This window comes from Mobula hypostoma, chromosome 1, assembly GCF_963921235.1.
Source record: "Mobula hypostoma chromosome 1, sMobHyp1.1, whole genome shotgun sequence".
Classification (NCBI taxonomy): Eukaryota; Metazoa; Chordata; class Chondrichthyes; order Myliobatiformes; family Myliobatidae; genus Mobula; species Mobula hypostoma.
Genome location: NC_086097.1, coordinates 31,539,137 through 31,562,230, shown reverse-complemented (window position 1 = coordinate 31,562,230; position 23,094 = coordinate 31,539,137). Strand labels below are relative to the sequence as shown.

At 50.5% G+C, this 23,094-nt stretch overlaps 1 protein-coding gene across 2 annotated transcripts; it reads right to left on the bottom strand.

Annotated features, from left to right (window-relative positions):
• Positions 1-7,479: 7,479 nt before the first annotated feature.
• LOC134345220 (uncharacterized) lies at positions 7,480-22,727 on the bottom strand. 2 transcript variants are annotated; one of them, XM_063045536.1, is made up of 4 exons: positions 22,252-22,482; positions 16,507-16,694; positions 14,222-15,033; positions 7,480-10,917 (listed from the first exon to the last, which is right to left on the bottom strand). In XM_063045536.1, exons 2-4 carry the CDS (start codon positions 16,677-16,679, stop codon positions 8,453-8,455), a joined length of 3,450 nt encoding a protein of 1,149 aa, XP_062901606.1. In that variant the 5' UTR covers positions 16,680-16,694; positions 22,252-22,482; the 3' UTR covers positions 7,480-8,452. The 2 variants fall into 2 exon arrangements, with proteins under 2 accessions (XP_062901606.1, XP_062901595.1); XM_063045525.1 differs by lacking the exon at positions 22,252-22,482 and adding an exon at positions 22,575-22,727 and having other exon boundaries at positions 7,481-10,917.
• Between the last annotated feature and the right edge of the window lie 367 nt (positions 22,728-23,094).

The following is a 23,094-nucleotide window of genomic DNA, read 5'->3' as shown; positions in this document are numbered from 1 at the left end:
GGCGAGGAAGCTGACGAGAGGGGGAGTTCCCAAAATGTTCTTCGTGAAGAAGAGAAGACCGAGCGGGGCGGGGGTGTCCGGAAGCGGCGTTCTTCCGAGGAGTCCGAGCGACCTAAGCGCCTGGGACGGTGAAAATCCCGATGGTGGGGCGGTTTGGGAAAACCCCGGGGACACCGAGAGTCTGAGAGCTGTTCGGGACCGCACAGACACGCTTGATCGGACGCTCTCTCACGCAAGAAACAGCGCCAGAAGCAACGGTGGAGGGACCGGGTCGGAGGATGAAGGCGCTGACGAACCCCCGCCGCACGTCGGAGGGGAGGATGGAGTGGCAAGGATGGAGGGGGGGCAGGGAGGGGAGCAGAGACAGAGGAGGCCGAGGGGGTCGAGAGCTTCGTGGGGGGCTCTGATCTGCGTCAGGAAACCCAGGAAGGGGAGAGCGGACAAGGCGGAGAGGAGACTCCCAAACGGCACGCGGGCAAGCGGGGAGAGCCGTGGACAGAGCCGCGTGTCCACCATCCCGGTGGCGGAGAGGGTGACCCCTGCCTGTGGGGCCGGAGACCAGAGCACCGCCGAGGGCAGGATGCGGAGGAAGCTGACCGGGAGAGGGTGGTCCTCCTTCAGGCACCTGCTGGCCTCCAGGAAAGGGTGGAGACACTCATCGGGGAGGGAAGTGGAAGCGTCGGGAGGTGGGGGTCTGCAGACAGGGTGCGTGGGGAGCGCAAGGCGCCAGGTTTCCCGCGACTCAGACGTGCCGCTCCTGGGGGGCGAGGAGCAGGGAGCAGGAAGCCCAGAGGCTGAGGGAGGGGCAAGCCCTTCGGGGGATTCCGGATCCCTGCGCCTGGCCGGAGCACACCGGAAGACAAATATCCCTGGCCTGGGTCAAGGGGGGAGAAGAGAGAAGGCGGGCCCAGGGGAAGTTCCTCAGCAGCCAGAGCCCGCTACTCCTCGCTCGGATGCGGCGCCGTCGCTACACAGCAACCCACGGCCCCGGGTGGAGACTAGTGGGCGTGCAGAGGACGCGCTGGACGATGCTGCAGCTCTCTCCCGGGGGGAGATAACTCCACTTCCCCTGGGGACAGCCGGTGGGGTCTGGAAACCCGGAGTGGACGGGAACACCCACAGCGAGGGACCCCCTTCACCGGCAGAACTCGGGTCCTTGCTTCGGCTAGACACGTTTGGGATGGAACCAATGTTATTGAGAGAGCTGGAGGGCTTTGGTGGGGTGAATAGCCGCGAAGGAACCCCCGCGGAGGACCTGACGCAGGTACCAATCCGGGAGGCTCCCGGGTTGGAACGGTCATGGCTAGGTGAACCTCGGAGCGGTACCGCACGCCCCGATGAAGGTCACGGACGTGCCACCGCACTAGTGGGCATCTCTGACTCGGTCCACACCCCGTCTTTGATCCCTGACTGTGGCTCCCTCCATCCCACCCGCCGCCAGCAAGCAGAGGCTGCCCAGGAACCCCGCTCCAGGCAACACGGGGCGTCCGAAGTGAATGGGACAAGGCGGGATTCGGAAGTCCCGAGCTGTGGGCTCCCTGGTCATGGCACACCGTCAGAGGCGGCCTTGAAGCAGGTCGCTTCCTGCATCGTCCGCTGGGCGGTGGAAGCGGCGGTGGAGAAGCTGTCCGCAGAAGCAGCGGGTAGCTGCGACCCCCAAACCCCCTCATCGTCCATCCTCCCCGCCCCAACCGTTGCCGTGGGTTCCGTGGCAGACACCGGCAGAGCGAGACAGACAGCCGAAAGTGTGGACCAAGTCTGGGCGATGGGAACCGGATTCCATCCTTCACCCCTCCCCCAGTGAGTCTCACTCCGCCCTCCCCCTTTAACCATCTAGCACCCCGATCTACCACTAGGACCTCAATCTCACACCTCCCCGCCCAGTAACATAAGCACCATCAGGGTTGAAGGAAATAAGGAGGTGGTGTAACTGGTCTGCAGTGCGGGGATGTTCTACCCAAAGGCTTTTGTTCCCTCTAAACTGCGCGGGTGGAGTCGATGCCGCGGAACTGAAACTTCCTTTTCTATAAGAAAAGAAGGGAAAATCCTGGGAATTATATAGCAGTTTGTCTCACGTCAGCTGTAGAGAAATTGCTGGAGAAAAATCTTAGGGATAGGATATATGAGCATTTGGAAAACCATGACCTAGTTAGGGAGAGCAGCTTTGTGTGTGGCAAGTCGTGCCTTAACAACTTCGATTGAGGTTTTTCTGACAAGGTAACGAGAGAGGTTGATGAGGATAGGGCAGTGGATTTTAGTATGGGTGGCTAATGCAGAAGATTGAGATCCGCGGCAAATTGGCTGTTTGGATTCAGAACTGCCTTGCGGAGAGACGAGAGAGGGTGTGGTTGAAGGGACTTGTTCGAGCTGTAGGTCAGTAACTAGCGGTGTGATCTGTGCTGGGACCTCTACTGTCTGTGATGTATATAAATGGCCAGGATGAAAATGTAGTTGGGTGGGTTAGTAGGTTTGCGGATGATACCAAGATTGGTGGAGTTGTGGATGGTGTAGAAGACTGGCAAAGAATACAGCACGATATAGATCAGTTGCAAATATGACCAAGAAATAGCAGATGGAGTTTAACCCAGAAAAACGTGAGGTGTTGTACCTCGGTAGGGCAAATGCAAGGAGACAGTACACTGTTAATTGTAAGATGCTTAACAGTGTGCCTGAGCAGAGATACTGGGATCCGATTTCATAGCTCGATAAGGTGGTTAAGAAGGCTTATGGAATGCCTGCCTTTACGAATCGAGTTTAAAATCAGGAGGTTATGATGTAACTTTATAAAACTCTGGTTAGGCCACATCTGGAGTATTGTGTACAGTTCTGGTCACCCCACTACAGGAAGGATGTTGAGGCTTTGGAGAGGGTTACCAGGATGGTTCCTGGTTTAGAGGGCATGTGCGATCACGAGAGGCTGGATAAACCTGGGTTGTTTTCTCTGGAGCGTCAGAGTCTGAGGGGAGATCTGATAGATGTGTACAAGATTATGAGAGGCATAGAGTCGACAGAGTATCTGTTTTCCAGGGTTGAAATGTCCAATTCCAGAGGGCATGCGTTGAAGGAGAGAAGGTATAGGTCCAAGGGGGATGTGAAGGGTAAGTTTTTTACTCGGAGGATTGTGGATGCCTGGAATGCACTGCCTGGTATGGTGGTAGAGGCAAATATATTAGAGACTTCTAAGAGATGTTTGGATAGGCACATGAATGTGAGGAAGATGATAGGATATGGGCATGGTGTAGGTAGGAGGGAGAAGTATTTGGGTGATTTTGATTTGCTTTTTAGCTGGTTTTCACATTATGGGCTGAAAGGCCTGTTCCTGTGCTGTATTGTTCTATAATGTTAATATAATTGCGAAATATCCTGTAATTAATTGTGTGTTAATGAATATAATCCATAAATTAGTGTGCCGCGCAGTTTAAACATCTCCTACTAAGACCAATGCTTGGTCCATACAGCTGTAAAAAAAATTAGAGGGAACATTACGACACTTTGTGTGGATTACTGTTCATTGAAGCTGAATGTAACCCCGAAGACAAAAGCAAACCTGTCGTCTAGAAGAGCTTCTCCGTGTACGGTAGTTTAGTGCAATAGCATTGCAGCATCTGCAATTGGGAGACAATTCTTGCCACTGTCTGTAAGGAGTTTGTACATTCTCTCCTTGAATACATGGGTTCCCTGCACTCCCCCCGCCCCCCACACACACATTCCAAAACCGTATCAGTGAGGATTAGTAAATTGTGAGCATGCTATGTTGGCGCAAGAGGTGTGGCGACTCTTGCGGGCTGCCCCCAGTTGTTCCTCAGACTGCATTGGTTGGTGAAACAAATGGCGTACACGTGGCAAATGAGGCTAATCTCCCCCCCGCCCCACCACAGGACTCCACAGTGAAGTCGCGGAGTGATGCTTGAAATTCACAGTTCTAGGGTTTATTGCCCTTCCTTTGACTGCCCTTTTTAGAAGGTGGGGCGAGGTGCCTCTTTCTATCACTGCGGACTCCCTGGTGAAGGTGCTCTCGCGATCCAGTGGGTGAGTCCAAGAAGTTAGATCCAGTGACAATCTGTCCCGCCATTCCATTATTCCCTCAACCTCATTCTCCAGCCGTCTCTCTGTAACCTTTGACCCCTTTACTAATCAGGAACCTATCAAACCTCCACTTTAAATATTTTTTTACAGAATGGAGTAGCCTTTCCAGCCTTTCGAGCTGCTCCGATTTAACCCTTGCCTAATTACAGGACAACTTACAATGACCAATCAACAATGCGGGAGGAAACACATGCAGTCACGGGGAGAACTTACAAACTCCTTCCAGACAAGGGCGGGAAGTGAATCTGACTCACTGGTACTGTAAACCGTCGTGCTAACCACTATGCTACCATGCAACGCCAATAAACCCTATGACTTGGCCTCCACAGCTGTCTGCAGCAATGCATTCTATAGATTCACTAAACTGGCTAAAGAAAGTCTTCATTTCCGTTCTAAAGGGATGTCCTTCTATTCTGAAGCTGTGCCTTCTGGCCCTAGACTCCCCCCACTATAGGAAACATCCTCTCCACCTCCACTCTATCTAGGTGTTTCAATATTCAATCATTTTCAATTAGATTCCCCCTGATTCTTCCAAACTCCAGCAAGTACAGGCCCAGAGCCTTTTCCTGTGTTAACCCCATCATTCCCAGATTCTCAGGATCATTCTTGTGAATCTCCTCTGGACTCTCTCTCTCCCCAATGTCAGCACATCTTTTCTAGATGCAAGGCCCAAAACTGCCATTTCTTTAACCATTCTCCCAAACTAAATCCTTCTGCAGACTCCCAGCTTCTCCACCTATCTTCGTATCATCTGGAAACTTGGTCACAAAGCCAGCAAATCCATCATCCAAATTATTGACATGAAAATTATCAGTCGCAATACTAACCCCCGCAGAACATCACTAGTCACCAGCAGCCAACCATAAAAGGCTCCCTTTATTCCCACTTTTTGCCTCTTGCCAGTCAGCCAATCTTCTATCCATGCTAGTATCTTTTCTATAATACCAGGTTCATATAACCATTTCCTATAATACCAGGTTCTTATTTAATAAGTCTCATGTGCAGCACCTTGTCAAAGGCCTTTGAAAATCCAAGTCAACAATATCCGTTGTCTATCCTGTCTGTTATTTCCTTAAATAATTCTAACAGATTTGTCAGACAAGCTTTTCCCTTCATCATGTGCCTCAAATACCCCGAAACCTCATACTTAATAATGGACTTGAACATCTAAAACTGATGTCAGGATAACTAGCCTATAACTTCCTTTCTTCTGCCTCCTCCCTTCTTAAAGAGTCTTGAGGCAAATTAGGGTGGATAAATTCCCAGGGGTTGGCAGGGGACTCCTTGGTGGGCGAGTGCAGAAATTGCAGAGATATTTAAAAGTTCTTCAGTATGGGCGAGGCGCCAGCAGTCTGGAGGATAGCTACTGGTGTTCCATTGTTCAAGAAAGCTCTACGAATATGTCAGTGTGTTATAGTCCAGTGAGCCTGCTATCAGTTGTGGATAAAATATTGCACGTACAAGGATAAAGAGGACTTGATTAAGGATTGTCAACATGACTTTGTGCATGGTAGGTCACGTCTAACCAACCTTGTATAATTATTTGCGGAGGGTAGGTACCAGGAAGGTTGATGAAGTTAGGGCAGTGAACATTGGCTACGGGGATTTTAGCAAGGCCTTTGACGAAGTTCCTCATGGGAGGTTGGAAAATGCTGAATCCAGTTTATTACTTCATGCCTCATTTATTTTCCATCTCAATTTCATTTCCCCATAACGTCTGACTAATCAAAAACCTATCAATCTCTCATTTAAATATACCCAGTGGCTTGGTTTGCACAGCCATCCGTGGCAATGAATTCCACAAATTCATCACCCTCAGGCTAAATGATTCCTCCTCATTTCTGTTCTAAAGGGTCGTCCTTCTTTTCTGAGGCTGTGCCCTCTAGTCCTAGACTCTCCCACTGTTGGTAACATCCTCTGCACCTCCACTCTTTCTACGCCTTTTAATATTCAGCAGGTTTCAAGGAGATCCCCACTCATTCTTCTGAACTCCAGCGAGTACAGACCCAGAGCCATCAAATAGTCCTTGTACATTAACTCTTTCATTTCTGGAATAATTCTCATGAACTCCTCAGGATCCTCTCCAAGGTCAGCACACTATTCCTTACAAATGGGTTCTAAAACTGCTGATAATATTCCAAATGTGATATGGAAGGAAATTAGAGGCCCAGGGCAAAGTCAGGCTGAAACCCAGGCCAAAGGCACTCTACCGGTTGACTGCACCGAGTTTGGTCTCTTTGTGTAAGGACAGATGTACCTGCAGTGGATGCAGCTGAAATGGAGGGGTTATCCTAACAGGTAAAGCTGAGTCTACTCGGTGAAAGTCAGAACGAGAGTGATCTCACTGAAGCAGACAAAATGCACTCGTGATTTGACAAGATACATATAGGGATGTGTCCCCACACTGACACATCTAAAACCCAGGGATCAAACAGCTAAAAATTCAGATCAGGAGAAATTCCTTAAAGGTTGGCGATCCACCATAATTGTCCACAAAAGAGGGCGAAGGCCAAGTCTGAGGGTATTCACAAACAGCCCGCTGGTACACAGTATCTGTGCCAGTCACGATGACAACTGAAACTCCAGGTGTGCTCCGGTTCCTGCCCGTTCATGTATCTGTCTACATGCCCCTCACACATTCACAGGTGTGGAGAGAAATAAAAGATTTCAGAGTCGTACAGAAAGGGAAGATGGCATTAAAGGATTAGCTATGATCTCACTAAATTGGAGAGCAGACACAACAGACAAAATAAGCCAGCCAGGTCCCAACAAAGGTGATTCAGGGTCTAAACCAGAAACATTCTCTTCCCTACACAGATGCTGAGTTCTCTCTCCAGATTCCAGCACCTGCAGCTTTTTGTAACTCAACCTCCAGGTTGAGTCGGTTGTGAAGAAGGCGAATGCAATGTTGGCATTCATTTCCAGTGGTATAGAATATAACAGCAGGGATATAATGTTGAGGCTCTATAAGACACTCGTGAGACCACAAGGAGTATTGTGTGCAGTTTTGGGCTCCTTATCTCAGAAAGGATATACTGACATTGGAGAGGGTTCAGAGAAGATTCACGAGAATGATTCCAGGAATGAAAGGGTTACCGTATGAGGAACCTCTGGCAGCTCTTGGGCTGTATTCCCTGGAGTTCAGGAGAATGAGGGGGGATCTCATAGAAACATTCCGAATGTTAAAAGACCTGAACAGATTAGATATGGCAAAGTTATTTCCCATGCTAGGGGATTCAAGGACAAGAGGGCATGATTGAAGGACGTCCTTTTAGAACTGAGATGCAGAGAAATTACTTTAGTCAGAGGGTGGTAAATCTGTGGAATTTGTTGCCACGAGCGGCTGTGGAGGCCAAGTCATTGGGTGTATTTAAGGCAGAGATAGATAGGTTCTTGATTAGCCAGGGCAGCAAAGGGTATGAGGTGAAAGCAGGGGAGTGGGATGACTGGAAGAATTGGATCAGCCCATGTTTGAATGGTAATGCAGACTCGATGGGCCAAATGGCCTACTTCTGTTCCTATATCTTATGGTCTTAAATGAACTGTGTCACGAAACCAGCAAGCAGCAATCTGTAACTTTTCACTTGCTCATTAATTTGCCTACAGAAAGCTGTAATAAAAAATGATTAAAAACTGCTTTTAAAAAAAATCTTTATTTTTACTTTTAAAATACAAGTGAAAAAACTACTGCAGTTAAAAAGAAATAAATCTACTCAAAGCACACTTGTGGTGGAAGTGTTTTGGGTATTCTGCAATAGCTGGAAGCTATATTCCACCCTGAGCAAGACCATCTCTCTTCCAGCCTGCCACACCACCCCAATACACTGGCCCTCAGGGAGAATGGCCGGTAGCAAAGGTGTGGTCAAAAAGAGAGCCCCATTGACGGGAAGGTGAACACATTCCCAACAACACAAGATGCTGGACAGACCCAGTGGGTCAGGCAGCACTGAGGGAAGGAAATGGATGACACTTCTCACCAGATGAAGAGCTGCGACCAAAGACACACGGTCCATTTCCCTCCATGGATGCTGCCCAACCCATCAAGGTTCTCTAGATTCTGGTGTGATGCTCTGGATTTTAGCATCCAAAATTCTGGGGTCTACATTGAGACAATCCTGAACCTGCCCCATCGACTTCCAGACTTCTAAAGTTCCACCCTGTTAGCATTCAGCATGGGGACAGACCTGCCTACTTATGCCCAAACCCTGACAGCTCTGTGACCCTCCCATGAACTCACATATCTGCCTTGGTTGTCATGCCCAAGGGCATGGGCGAGGAGAAGGGGCCAGCCCAAGGGAATGGCCAGAGTCAGGCACTTCTACCTTGGCGTCAGCTCTGGCTGGGCGTTTGCAGGAAGACCCAGGGCTTAGTCGCAGAGGCTGTCCTCTGAGTCACTCTCGTTGTCGGCTTGGAGCTGTAGGGCGCCCACTGTCTGATCCAGCTCCTGCTGCAGCTGTTCCAGCTCCTGCTCCGAGCCCTCTGAACAGCAGGCCTCAGCCGCCTCCTCAGTCTTGAAGGATGCCAGCGGGGGTTTCTGGTGGGCTGGGACCACTGTGCCCTGGCACCTCTGCTGTAGGAAGGCGAGGGCCGCCTCCTGGATCAGCTGTGTGCAGTCGGCCGTACCCAGCTCGGGTCCGTTTACCGAGATCTGTAGCAGGCTGTCAAGCAGGCCGGTGTCTTCACAGCGCCCACCCCGCAGTCGCGTCTCCAGCCTCCGCAGGGCAGCAAAGGCCCGGTCAGAGCGGGCCGGGGCCACGGGGGCTGAAAGTGCCACCTCGGCAAACTGCGTCAGGGCCGGGTATGTGCCGAGGCCCAAGAGGTGGCGCAGACAGCACTCAGTCGCTGAAGATTCGCCCAGCGACAAGGCTGCAACACCAAACTTCCAACCCGGCAGCTCCAGCTTGAGTCGAGCCCACTCAGCCTGCAACCGGGCCTCGGCAGCCAGGTCTCCGGGGTGGAAATGAGCGGCTAAGGCCCCGACCTCAGCCTGTCCATGAGCAGCAAAGCCGGAGGAACCCGGATCAGGCACCAAAAGGGGGTTAAAAATGGAGACGGCGGCTAGCAGCGGAGCAGACGCTTCAAAGCGGCGGCGTAAGTCAGTCACCAGCCGGGCAGTGTAGGTCTCCAACAGGCCACGCAGCTCAGCCTCGTCCCCAGCGCCCAGCCCCGGCAGCGCACAGCAGGACAAGCGGCCGCCGGGCTCCAAATCCACTCGCAGGCGAGTTAGCGCGGCCCGGGAGGAAGCAACCTCCTCCAGCCTTTGCAGTGCCTGTCGTAGGAGAGACTCCAGGGCGGGTGGGTGGAGGCCACCCCGGCGCCAGGCCCGCGACAGGCCCAGGAGCGCAGCTGAAGCCTCCCGCAGGATATAGAGGGCCCCGGCAAAGCGTGGGCTGCCCAACTGGGCCAGTAGGCCAACAGCTGCTGCCTCAGCCTCACTCAGTGCTGACAGGGCCCGCAACAGCGCCGCATAGTCATTGTAGGCGCCTTCCACCGAGGCCTCGAGAGACAGTCGGCGGCGGCGGCAGGCCCGTCTCAGCCGGCGCAGCAGTGCCGGTTTCAGACGGCCACTGGGCTGCGCAGCCGAGGCCCCTGCCAGCCGGGCACTCAGATAGGCTTCGGCCAGGCCAGGCGAACGCTCCAGCACCTCCCACAGCTGCTGCAGATAGGCCTCAACCCGCAGCAGGGGCCGGCAGGTCAGACAGCCCGAGGCGGCAGCTAACAATAGCCTGCGGCTCACACAATGCAGTCCCAGCAAGGCCGGGCTCAGTTCCCTCAGCCGCGACACAACCGTCGGCATCGCCTCGCCGCCATCCGTCACCAGCGAGGCCAGCCGAGAGACTGGCAGCTCCAGGCAGCCCAAGGTGTGGCTGATCACTGCTGCCAACTCATCAGGTGAGTCCCAGCCCCGGCCAGGGCCTGGGGCCTCGGTGAAGAGCAGCCCACTGGCCACCTCAACGCCAGGCTCGATGAACTGAGCGAAGGCCAGCAGCGAGGCCTCGGCTCCAGGACCGGCGCGCTCGCAGCGGATGCCGAAGGCGGGGGCACGGCGGATACGGCTGATGAGTCGCTGGCGGACAGCGCGGCCCAATCCGCGAAACACTTCCTGAAGTGTATCGGCTCGCCGAAAATGCGTAGCGGCACCTCCCACTAGCCCTGCCTCACCAAGCAAGCGCAATGTAGGGCGTAGCTTTGCGGTGGGTAGTCCCTCGCGCGCCAGCCAATAGGCGGCGAGGAAAAGGGCGCGCAGCGAGGTGCCCTCCTGGCGCTCGCGTTCGGCCATCTCTCGCTCAGTCATGCGGCCCGCCAACTCAGCGTGCACAGCAGCGGCATGCTGCTGTGACTCAGCGTGCACCTGCAGTGCCGACTTCTTGTAGCGCACAGCCGGCGTCCCGTTAAACACCTTGGTCTTGTTCTGCTTGTTCTGGGTGTCGTGACGCCGGCACAGGTAGCAGAACATGCCTTGGCCCTCTTCGTAGAGCAACCAGTAAACACCGGTGCGCTCGCAGTAAGTCAGTTCACGGTCCGACAGCCACTTATGCACAAAGCGGTCTCCACGCCGCGGCTCAGCGGACACAGCCGCCCGCTCACAGCCAGTGCGCGCGCACTTGTAGTGTGCATGGACACGCGCCGCCTCATAGTTGGCGAAGACATCGCGGAAGGCACTCTCGAGGTCAACGGTGGAATCGGGGCTCCCACTCGGGCCTGAATCCTCCTGCCGGGGCTGGGGCTGGGGCTGGGGCTGGGGCTGGGCGACAGCTGGTGACTCCTCCAGGGCTCCAGGTGGTGCTGCTGTAGGTGGAGGTGTGCTGCTGGGCTCAGGGTCTGCAGAGTCTAGGAGAGAGAGAGGCATCAGGGTGGGTGCTTTATGGGGACAGTGGGGGAGAGAGGGGACTTGTGGGCAGAGAAGGGAAGGGGTGTGGTGCAAGATGGTAGGGGGAGAGAGGAAGTGTGGGGAGGTGGGTTGAACAATCAGGCCACACTGGTCTGTCCTCAGCCGTGTTTAATTATTGTAGGGAAATGGGGTTGAGCCCCATCAGGGAATGGTCACATTGAGTGGAGGGACTCTTTCTACACTTCTCCCTGCCTCCGTAAAGCAGCCAGCGTAATCAAATATCCCATCCACCCCAGTCATTCTCACTTCTCCCTTCTCCCATCAGGCAGGAGCTACAAAAGCATGGAAGCAAATTATATTATAGGACTGAATAGTTATCCCCATGGTAATCTGAGACGCCATTACCCCAAACCTCTCCAATCAGAGACATCCTTCACCAGCACTTCCGCCCAATCAGACATTCTCCCCAAACCCTTCTGCCCAGTGAGAGACATTCTCCCCAAACCCTTACACCCAATCAAAGACATTTTCCTCAAACCCTTCCGCCCAATCAAAGGCATTTTCCTCAAACCCTTCCACCCAATCAGTGATATTATCCCTCCTACGCTGTACTTGCTCGAGGGATGGACAGAGTATATAGAAGTGAAGCAAAACAGTAGGTTATGTACCGTATGCAGATTACAGAGGAGGTAACACACACAAAATGCTAGAGGAACACAGCAAGTCAGGCACAAGAGGGGGCCCATGGACTGACATGTCAGAACAAGAATGGGAATTGGAATTAAAATTTTGGCCATCAGGAAGTTTTGCTTTTGGTGGATGGAGTGGAGATGCTTGACGAAATATCCCCAATTTACAACATTTCAACAATGTCAAAGAGGCCACATCAGGATCACCGGATACAAGAGACAACCCCAGCAGATTTGTAGGTGAAGTGTTGCCTCACCTGAAAGGACTGTTTGGGGCCTGGTATGAAGGAGGTGAATGGGCAGGTGTAGCACTGCAAGCTGGAGGTGTTTGATGTTTTGAGACAAATTAGGGTGGATAAATCCCTTGGGCTTGACAACGTATATCCCTCAAACCTTGTTGGAGGCTGGTGCAGAAATTGCAGGGCCCCTAGCAGAGATATTTAAAATGTCCTCAGCCGCAGAGGATTGGAGGATAGCTAATGTTGTTCTATTATTTAAGAAAGGCTCTAAGAAAGATAGGCAGTTATAAGCTGGTGAGCCTCTAACATCAGTAATAGGTAAATTAGTGGAAGATACTCTAAGCGAACCAGTATTTAGGTATTTGAATAGACATGGATTGAATAAGGGTAGTTAACGTGGCTTTGTGCATGGCAGCTCGGGTCTAACAAGTCTTTTGGAGTTTTTCAAGAAAGTTACCAGGAAAGCTGATGAAAGCAAGGCAGTGGATGTTATCTAGATGGACTTTAGCAAGGCCTTTGACAAAGTGCCACATGGGAGGTTGGTCAAAAAGAGTCAGTCACTTGGCAGTCAAGATGAGGTAATAAACTGGATTAGACATTGGCTTCGGGAGAAGCCAGAGAGTGTTAGCTGATGTTTGCTCTCTGACTGGAGGCCTGTGTCTAGTGGTGTACTGCTGAGGCTGTTGTTTGTCATCAATATAAACAATCTGGATGATAATGTTGTAAACTGAATCAGCAAGTTTTCAGATGATACCAAGATTGGGGATGTAGTGGACAACAAGGAAGACTATTAAAGCTTGCAGCTAGAAAAATGGCAGATGAAATTTAATACTGATAAGTGTGAGGGTTGGACTTTGGGAGGACAAACAAGTGTAGATTTTACAAGTGTGGGGCACTAAGGAGTGTGGTAAAACAGAGGGAACTGGTAATACAGATACATAACTGTTTGAAAGTGGCATCACAGGTAGTTAGGGTTGTAAAGAGATCTTTTCGCACTTTATCTTTCATAAATCAAACTATTGAATACAGGAATTGGAATATTAGTTTGAACTTGTACCAGATGTTGTTGAAGCCTACTTTGGAGTATTGTGTACAGTTCTGGTCACCTACCTACAAGAAAGATATCAATAAGACAAAGAGTACAGAGAAAACTTAGAAGGAGGTTATCAGGACTTGAGGACCTGAGTTATAGGGAAGGGCTGAATAGGTTCGGACTTTATTCTCTGGAGCGTAGGATAATGAGGAGATTTGATAGAGGTTTACAAAATTATGAGGCATAGATAGAGTAAATACAAGCACAGATGGCAAGGTGGAGATATGTCTCTACCAAGGAAGGTGGAAAGTACTCCTTCTCTCTGCTAGCCGGTAGGTCACCGTTAGTTCCCCAATTAGGGTCATGTGAAGCCATGGGAACAAGTGGTGGAAGGTCATATGAGCAGGTGGTGCATATCACAAGACCTAGTTATGCAGCCACTGAAAATCTCTGAGTATTGATATTGACAGCGGTCACCCATCTTGTAAAGACACTGCCCAGAAGAAGACAATGGCAAACCACTTCTGTAGGAAAACTTGCCAAGAACAATTATGATCATGGGACTATGATCGCCCACGTCATACAACACAGCACATAATGATAAGGAGGAGATACAAACAGGCTTTTTCCACTGAGGTTACGTGAGACTAGAATTAGAGGTCATGGATAAAGGGTGGAAGATGAAATGTTTAAGGGGAACTTTTCACTCTGATGGTGGTGACAGTGTGGAACGAGCTGCCAGTGGAAGTGGTGGATGCGGGTTCAATTTCAACATGTAAGAGAAATTGGAACAGATACATGGATGGGAAACGTGGAGCGCTATGGTCCGGGTACAGGCAGGTTAGTAATTTGGTACGGACTAGATGGGACAAAGGTCTAATTAATTTCTGTGTTATAATGCTCTGTAAGAGGAAGGAAGAGGGGGAACTTGAGGGGGATGACGGACAAGCCAGGAGAAATGAAGGAGACAGGGTAACCAAAAGGGAGATAGAAAAGAGAGGAGGGAGGGGGAGAATTTACCAGAAGTTGAAGAAGTCATTGCCTCCTTCCCCTTTTCTCACTTTCTTATTCTGGATCCCGCCCCCCTCTGAACCAGTCCTGTTGAGGGGTCTTGGTCTGAAACATTGACTGTTTTTCCCCCTCCCTCGCTTAGACGCCGCTGAGTTCCTCCAGCATTTTGTGTGTGTTGCTCAAGATCTCCAGCATCTGCTGAATCTCTTGTGTTTAGAGTTTGGAAATGAACTGGTTGGGGTTGGAACTTCAGCCAGTAGGTTTAACACCTTGACGGCCCTGGTCCTCAGTTCCTTGCCAACTCACGCCCCTGGGAGCCCTGGATACTCACGGCCGCACACACTGCAGGTGAACCTCCTCCTCTTGGCCGTGGTGAAGCCGCTGCCTGGGTCGACGGCGTCCCCGCAGGCTCCAATGGTCACAGTCAGACCGACGGGAGGCTGTTCGTCCAGTCCGCTTCCCTCCTGCTGATCAGGGGTGGAAGGGAGGGCCTCATCTCCCTGGGACAGGGAACCTCCGACTCCCTCGGCCTCCTCCCCCAGGGCCCTGCTCTCGGTGGGGGCTCCAGCAGGCACGGCACTACTGGCGTGCGAGTACAGGTGATCCCGCAGGCTGCCCCTGGCAGAGAACCGCTCCCCACAGTAGTGGCAGGAGTAGAGCTTGTGGGTCTTGCTCCGCTTAAAGTTGAGACCGGGGACCTGCAGACCCCTGGACGCTGCTGCAGATGATGAGGGGAGGCTCTGGCCGCTCTCCTCTGCTCCCATCTCCTGGCCGATGGGAGGACGGGCGTACCGGTGCTCCGGGATGTTGGCCACTCCCAGGGTCGTCTGACCAGTCTGCTCCGCGCTCAGGGTGGTGACCCCGCTCTGGCCTCCAGGGGGCACTGGTAGCTTCTGTGAGCCCGAGATCTGGATGCCGTAGAGGTTGGGCGACTGAAGGGACGGCACCTCGGGGTGCTGGGTGAACGCCTGTCCCCCTTGGCTCGGGTCATGGACCAAGTTGTAGGCATGCAGGAATCGGATGCCCTCCTCCAGCCGGTTGGGGTCTACTGGCTGCTTCGGACCCTTGCCCGTGTACATGAGGTGTAGTAAATAGCTGAAGATGTCTGGCTGGATGTCCATTGGCTGCACTTTGATGTAGTCGCTGTCAGGGAGAGGGGATGGAGGGAGAAAGAAGGTGTGAAGGAGTGAGAGCCGGGGGGGTGGGGGAGATGGAAGAGTAGGGAAGGGGGAGAGAGATCAAAACATGTGAGCAGCATTTTCAAAAAAACATGAAACTCCTGGCACACGCATTCCCCCAGCAGACCCGTCTCAGGCACAGGATTCCAGCACTGGCAGCTGATCCTGACAACAAGAGACCCAAACCCATAACTCTGGTTAATACGACAGGAAAGGAAAAATGAAAGCAAAAAGTGCTGGAAGAACTCACCAGGTCAGTCAGCAACTGTGAAAAGAGAAACAGGGAAGCATGATTCCCTGAAAGTACCCACGAATAGATAGAGTGATAAAGAAGGCATATGACATCTTTTCTTATTGCTACAGGCAAGGACTATAAAAGTCAGAAGGTCATTGTGCAATTTATAAAACTTTGGATAGGCCACATTTGGAGGAGTGACACTGAGGGCCTGAGCCGTGAGGAGAGGAGAGGATGGAAAAACTCGGGTTGTTTTCTCTGGAGTGGTAGAGACTGAGGGGGAGACTAGACAGAGGCTTATAAAATGATGCAAGGTATAGATAGAACAGACAGTGTCTTTTATCGCCGGGTAAAAGTGTCAAATACCAGAGGGCACAGGTTTAAGGTGTGAGGGGAAATGTTTAAAGGGGGAGTGCAGCTGCCACAGTGATGCCCTGGTTCAGTGACCTCTGGTGCTCTGTTTGGAGAGTGTATGTTCTCCCTCTGACCTCGAGTTCTGCTGTTTCCTCCTACATCCCAAAGGGCTGATGTGGCCCTAGGAGCCATTCACTTCAAAGCCCATCGAGCTGTGATGCTGATCCCAAACGGCTGCTGTGAATTGCCCCCAGAGTGTGGGTGGATAGAATCTAGGGGGAAGATGATTAGAATGCGGGGAGAAAAAAAATGGTCATTTTCCATTTGGGTAGCCTCCAACCCGACAGCATGAACTCTTATTTCCCTAACTTCCAGTAATTTCTCTACCCACTCCTAGTTTTTCCATTCCGGTACTCCTCTTACCCCTCCTCTCATGCCTACAACCTCCCTCCTCTTTCCCCTTTTCCCGTGGTCCACTCTCCTCTATCAGGTTCCTCCTTCTCCTGCCCTTTACCTTGTCCATCTACCCCTCCCAGCTTTTTACTACACCCACCTCCCCCCTCACCTGGTCTCACCCAAGACCTGCCAGCTCGTACTCACCCCACCTTCTTATCCTGGCTCCTGTCCTCTTCCCTTCCAGTCCTGATGAAAGGTGTCAGCCCAAAGTGTCGTTTGTTTATGCTGCGCTCTTCCAGCCTGTTCTGTGTGGTGGCAGTGTGAATGTGTGCATGATGGTAGGATGAACCCACAGGGTCTGTTTCTGTACTATGAGGGGAAGGGTGGAGGAGACCCGTGAACGAGCAGGAGTCTGAACAAGCTGCAGGAGGCAGGCTAAGAATGCCCCCTTACCTGGACTGATGAATGAAGATCATCTTGAAGTAGTTGGAGAATGCAGCCAGCACAGCTCGATGGGCTTTGAAGTGAATGTCCCCTACGGCCACCGTACAGTCACACAGGAAGCCAAACTCCCGCTGGACATTCAGCTGCTGCAGCAGGACCACACTGTGATTCGCCACGTCCATAACGTCGCCCCAGCCCTGCAGAGAATAAAGCTGCACAATTAACATTTGGTACCGCCCTTTGAAAGTTCAAATTCAAGGTAAACTTATTATCAAAGTACATATATGTCACCATATACAACCCTGAGATTTATTTTCTTGCAGACAGACTCGATAAATCCAATAACCATAGCAGAATCAATGGAAGAACACACAAAGACAACAACTTGCAAATACAAAATAAAAGTAATAATAATAACTAAGCAATAAATATCAAGAACTTGTAATGTTCTATGTTTGCCCAAACAACAAAATGGGCTCATAGACCATTACAGCACAGTACAGGCCCTTCAGCCCACAATGTTGCCCTCCATTTCCTATTATCCATGTGTCTACTAAGAATTTGTTCAATGCCCCTCTACTACACACCTGGCAGGGCATTCCACACACTCATCACTCTGTGTAAAAAAAACACTTACCTCCATCTATACTTTTCTCCAATCACCTTAAAATTATGCCCTTCGAATTAGCCATTTCCACCCTTGGGGAAAAAGTCTCTGGCTGTCCACTCAATCTAAGCCTCTTATCATCTTGTATACCTCTGTCAAGTCACCTCTCATCCTTCTTCACTCCAGTGAGAAAAGCCCTCCAGGAGGTTCACATCTCAGAACAACAACATAGCAAACTACTTACTGTGTGTGGCTCAACATTGTTCATAAGACCATAAGACATAGGAGTAGAATCAGGCCATGCTGTGTGCCTCCTGGCTACCACTGCATTCTCCACGACGCAATCGCCTCTGATCTGGGCTGACAATTACATGCCGGGTGGCACCTAATTAATTAGCATGTTTATTTCGGCTTTTTTATAAAGATGTGCTGGGTGCCTCCCGGCTACCGCTGCATTCTCCGCAAATCCGTATCTGTTCGCGGCCCGGGGGTTGGGGTGGTGGGACACTGGGGTGTCATCTCATCGTCGATCAGGACAGGCAGGTCATCTTCTTCTATGTCTGCCTGCCTCAAGGTCGAAAGTCGAGGTTGGTCGTCTGCTGTGGCTGATGTGGAAGGCTTGAAAAACGACAGTATGCTTGACTGCTGAGCCTCGCGCATTTTCTATCATACAGTTCTTTGTAAGCACTCAAACCAGCTTGCAAATATGCCCTAAACTGACGTATCCTTTCAAAATTAAAGTCGTACTTTATCATTGCAGCGAAAATCTCACACAGTTGCTTCACGTTCAGTCCCTGGACGACTTCATTTTCTGTCCGTTCGCTACTGCATTCGGTTTCGATTGTTATCCTTTCCTCTTCCAATTGCATCAGCTCTTCATCTACCAGTTCTTGGTCATGGGATGCCAAAACCTCTTCAACAGCATCTTCATCAACTTCCACAAGCCAAACTCACTTTGTCCTTTCTTTGTTCACCACGATCAAAACACTTAATTATGTCTAGTTTTATGCTAAGTGTAACACCTTTACGAGCTTTTTTAGGCTTTTCCGATACCTAAGAACTCATCTTGCTAACAGCTGCTCACAGGCACGTGTTTAAGCAATGCCGGCTAGAATGCCGTTCCGAATCCGGGGGAGTGCGCTGCTTTTTTTCTCGCGCGCTGCCTTTTTTCGTAACAGTGAAAACACCTTCTGTTAGCGAAAACAGGTAACTAATGTAGGTCTTTCGTAACAGTGAGGTTTCGTAAAGCGAACATTCGAAGAGTGGGGGACACCAGTACATTGACCAACAAAGATTTTGCTTCCTGATTACTTTTGGATGTATCTTATGGATTTTGGGCTGTTGATCAAGGGAATCACCATGAGATTTCCCTATCATGCACCGTTTTAAAAAATTATCTATGTTTGTTATTTCAATTTATAATTCAAGTCAGAATAACAGATGCCACGATTAATGAAAGCTTTTCTTGCTGGTTCACAAATCAAACAGGTCATCAATGATAGGCAATTCTGAGAACTTCTGGTGGGACCAGAGAAAATTACATGGAAGGCATTCAAAGATGTTGTTGAAAATTTTCTTGGCAGCTGGCTGACAACCTGCTTCAAGCATACAAAACCATGAATTGCAACATATCACTAAAGATTCATTTTCTGCATTCCCATTTAGACTTCTTCCCTGCAAATCTTGGAACTGTCAGTGACGAGCATGGCGAAAGGTTTTACCAGGGCATTGCCGTCTTGGAGAAATAGTGTCAGGGCAACTGGAATCCATCAGCGCTAGCTGGTTATGGTTGGCCACTTAAGCGAGGAGCCGCAGGCACCGAGCACACACAAAAAATATCAGCAAAACATTTTTGGTTTAATTGAACTAGTATAGAACGTCAGCACTGTTATCCATTTAAAAGCATTATATTCAATAAAAATTAATTTCTTTTTTCTCCAAATTCCTGCGTGATACAAGTAGTCTGAAATCATATTTGTGTTCAGCTTCAAGTGGTCTATCATGAACAAAAGAATATTCTGAGGAAGCAACACTTTTGAAAAGATCTGTTGTCCAGTGTTATCCCTCTCAACCTGAGTCTCCTGCCTTCTCCCTATAACTTTTGTTGTTCTTTGGGGTGGCACTTTTGCTGTTTCCACAGCATTTGACTGTTTTTTTGAGGCCGAGTTCAACCCAGCACAGATTGAAAGCTTGCGAGGGCCTGGCCAGATTCAAACTCGGAACCATTTGCCTCAAAGTCCGGTGCTGATGCCATACCACAACCGGCCGGCTATTATTACCTTTGATGCCCTTACGAATTAGCGATCTATCTCCACTTTAAATATACCCAATGACTTGGCCTCCACAGTTGTCTGTGGCAATGAATTCCATAGATACACCATCCTCTGGCAAAATAAACTCCAGTCACACCATCTAGAAACAATTCCAGGCACAATCAAATCTTGGCACAGCCCACAGATTCTAAGGCGACGTATGAGATATTGATAAGACCATATCTGGAGTATGGTGTATAGTTTTGGTTATGGTCTTATAGGACAGACATCACTAAACTGGAAAGAGTGCAGAGTAGAATTTGAAAGATGTTACTAGGACTAGAGGATCTGAGTTATAGAGAGAGGTTGGCCAGGATAGGTCTTTACTCCTTGCAGTGCAGGGAATAGATAAATAGATAGATAAAGATACTTTACTGATCCCGAGGGAAATTGAGTTTCGTTACAGCTGCACCAACCAAGAATAGAGCATAAATATAGCAATACAAAAACCACAAACAATCAAACAACAAAATGCAAACTATGCCAGATGGAAATAAGTCCAGGACCAGCCTATTGGCTCAGGTTGTCTGACCCTCCACGGGTGATCTTACAGAAGTGTTTAAAATTATGAGAGACGTAGAATGTTAATGGTCTTTTCCCCTGGGTAGGGTGTCCAAAACTAGGGGGGAAGGTCTAGGGTGAGATGGAAAAGGTTTAAAAGGGATCTGAGGGGCAACTTTTCCATGCAGAGGGTGGTGAGTGTATGGAACGAGATGCCAGAGGAAGTGTTTAAGGTAAGTACGATTATACTTGGATAGGTACACGTAGGGTCAGAGCATGGAGGGATATGGGCCATAGGCAGGAAATTGGAACCAGCTGGGTGGGTGGGCACATTGGTCAGAATGAACTGGTTGGGTAGAAGGGCCGGGATCCCTATATTGCTGTGAGTCTAAGGGAGGATTTTTAAAGGGAACCTGCGGGCAAAGTGATTTTTATACTGAGTGGTTGATATTTAGACCTTGCTGCCAGAGGAAGGAGGTGGAGGATTCAGTTTGGCAGTTGAATTGCTAAGACATGGGATGCAGACCTAGTTTGGGCAAGTGGGACTGATGTAGATTCACACGGACGTAGTGCTGTGTGTGTGATTCTCCCACTGGTGAGGCTTTTGTGCCCAGTGATGGGGGAGGTCTTGCTGCATGCTTACATGTATGATGACAGATACTGAAAAGACATTCACTCAGAAATGAAAGACTTTCATGTGCTTTTCTCCAAGTATTGGAAACGAGTTCTGATAATCCTACTGTGCAGATTGAAGTAACCACAGTAGCAAGTAATGGAGACGAGGCGCAGTGTATTTTCCCTCTCGTGCTGTGATTCCTGGACCCAGTGCCCTGCTGACTGAGTACAGAACCAGCATAACTATCATATCAAAAGGATCTGAACTGGCAGCATCTATTTCTTGACAGGCCACTTCTCCCAGCTGTGATGGTCAGATTCAGCTTTATCACATGTGCATAGAAACACACAGTGAAATGCAGTACTGCATTAACAACCAACACACCCAATTATGTGCTGCGGGCAACCCAAAAGTGTCACCATGCGTCTGCCACCAACTTAGCACGTCCACTACGCTCCTCAGAACAACACGAGCAGAAAGCACAACAAAGCTAAATTAGCCCCTTTCCCACCCTCCCATTCACCGACAGGCCTCCAGTCCTAGGCACCAGAATTAACACAGTTGATGTTAGTTCAGTCCTTGGTCCGAATTAACACCACCTCTGAGTCCACAATTTCAGAGTGAGCCTTGCCAGGAGAGAGGGAAGGTATTCTCACCCAACCACATCTCAGGGGAAGTTAGATCGTAAGGGAAAGGAGCAGAATTTGGCCATTCACCCCACCGAGTCTGCTCTGCCATTCCAATATGGCCAGGGGTGCAGTGCTAGCCGGAGCACAAGCTAATTAATTAGGTGCCGCCCAGGGCGATTTCAGCACCTCAGAAACTGCTGATCTCCTGGGATTTTTACGCACAACAGACTCTGGAGTTTACAAAGAATGGTGCCAGAAACAAAAAACACATCCAGCCAGTGGCTGTTCTGTGAGCGAAAACATCTTGTTAAATCCACTCGCTGGATTTTTTTTTGTTTCTGGCACCATTCTTTGTAAACTCCAGAGTCTGTTGTGCGTAAAAATCCCAGGAGATCAGCAGCTTCTCAGATACTCAAATCACCCTGGGCGACACCTAATTAATTAGCTTGCTTATTTCGGCTTTTTTCTTAAAGAGGTGCCAGACACACTCCGGCTAGCACTGCACCTCTGATTATGGCTGATTTATTTTCCCTCTCAACCCCATTCTCCCGCCTTCTCCCCGTAACCCTTGACGTCAGTTGGGCAGGTGAAGCCACATCTGATTCCAGATGTGTGTTACCCTGATTGTAACAACCATCCTACACAATAGAATGTACGATTTCTGTGCCTATTCATAGGGGCAGTGTGCCCACAGTCTCACCTCAGCGACAACTGTGCACCGAGATCCAGGCTGACAGGGCAGTATCGTACTGATGCACTCAGTAAAGATGGCCATCATTCACTCCCTCTACCAGTGGCACATGGTGGGTAATATGGGTACCATCAGCAAAACACACCGCTAATGGCTACCCAACAAGACTGCACACAGTCTCACCACCTCCCCCATCCCTGCAAGGGGGGGGTCGGCAAAGGCAACACAGGCATGAAAACAAAGTTTCCAGCTGCCCCCTCCTGCACCAGCTCTCCAACTGCACTCACCCCTCCCTCGCTACCCAGCTCCCCCTCCCCACTATTTCCTCATATTTACCCCCACGCTCCTCTCTGCAGCTCCCAGTCCCCATCCTTTCACCTTCCCCCTTCATCTCTTACTTTCTGCAGCCACCTGTGCAGAGCCTCCCGTCCACTGCGCTCCCGCGGCCAGGCCCAGCCGGGCTGCGAGCTGCTTCAGCAGCAGACTCCGGCACCGGCGCAGCGCCTCTGCTCGGATCGGCCCCAAACTCTGTCCACAGTGTCTATAGATCTTGTCCTGGGCCGGGGATTGGCGCCGGGCCTGTGAGCCACCCTCCCCGGGTCCCTCGCCCGCCGACTTCCACCTCCTGCTGCCGCCCTGGTCGGTCATCTGCTCCCCGTTCGGTCCCCCGGTCCCGGTCCCTCAACGCCTCATCCTCTTTCCCCGGTCCATCGGCACTCACCCGCTCCGCCGCCTCTGGGGTCACCGGACGCACAGCATGACGTCACTCCACTCAGGGCGACCGAATCTCACAACGAGCCACGTCACAGCGACGACAACATCGCAACCAGTAACAATGATGTCACACGGGAGTTTGACAGTGTCAGTGATGTCACTGCATGACCCTCAGTGGTCAGTGTCTCCCACCAGCGATGACGTCACAACGGGAGTTCCCATAACTCGGCGTTGTCACAACGGGTGTCTCTTACGAACAGTGATGTCACACGGGGACCCACCCAGTAATAGTGATGTCACAAGAGCAGTTCCCACTATGAAATAACATGGAAAATCTCCAATAACAGAACCAGCCACTGGAACAGATATCTGGAGTCTCCCAATAACGGAACAAAACTTCTGGAGAAGAATTCCTCCAATAATAATGTGTGGTTCCAAGGAAGAACAGGAGCATGTTATCAACATGGCCTTCTCTCTTCCTCTGTCTTCTCTACAGATATCCACTATTCATTCAATATCATTGGTGT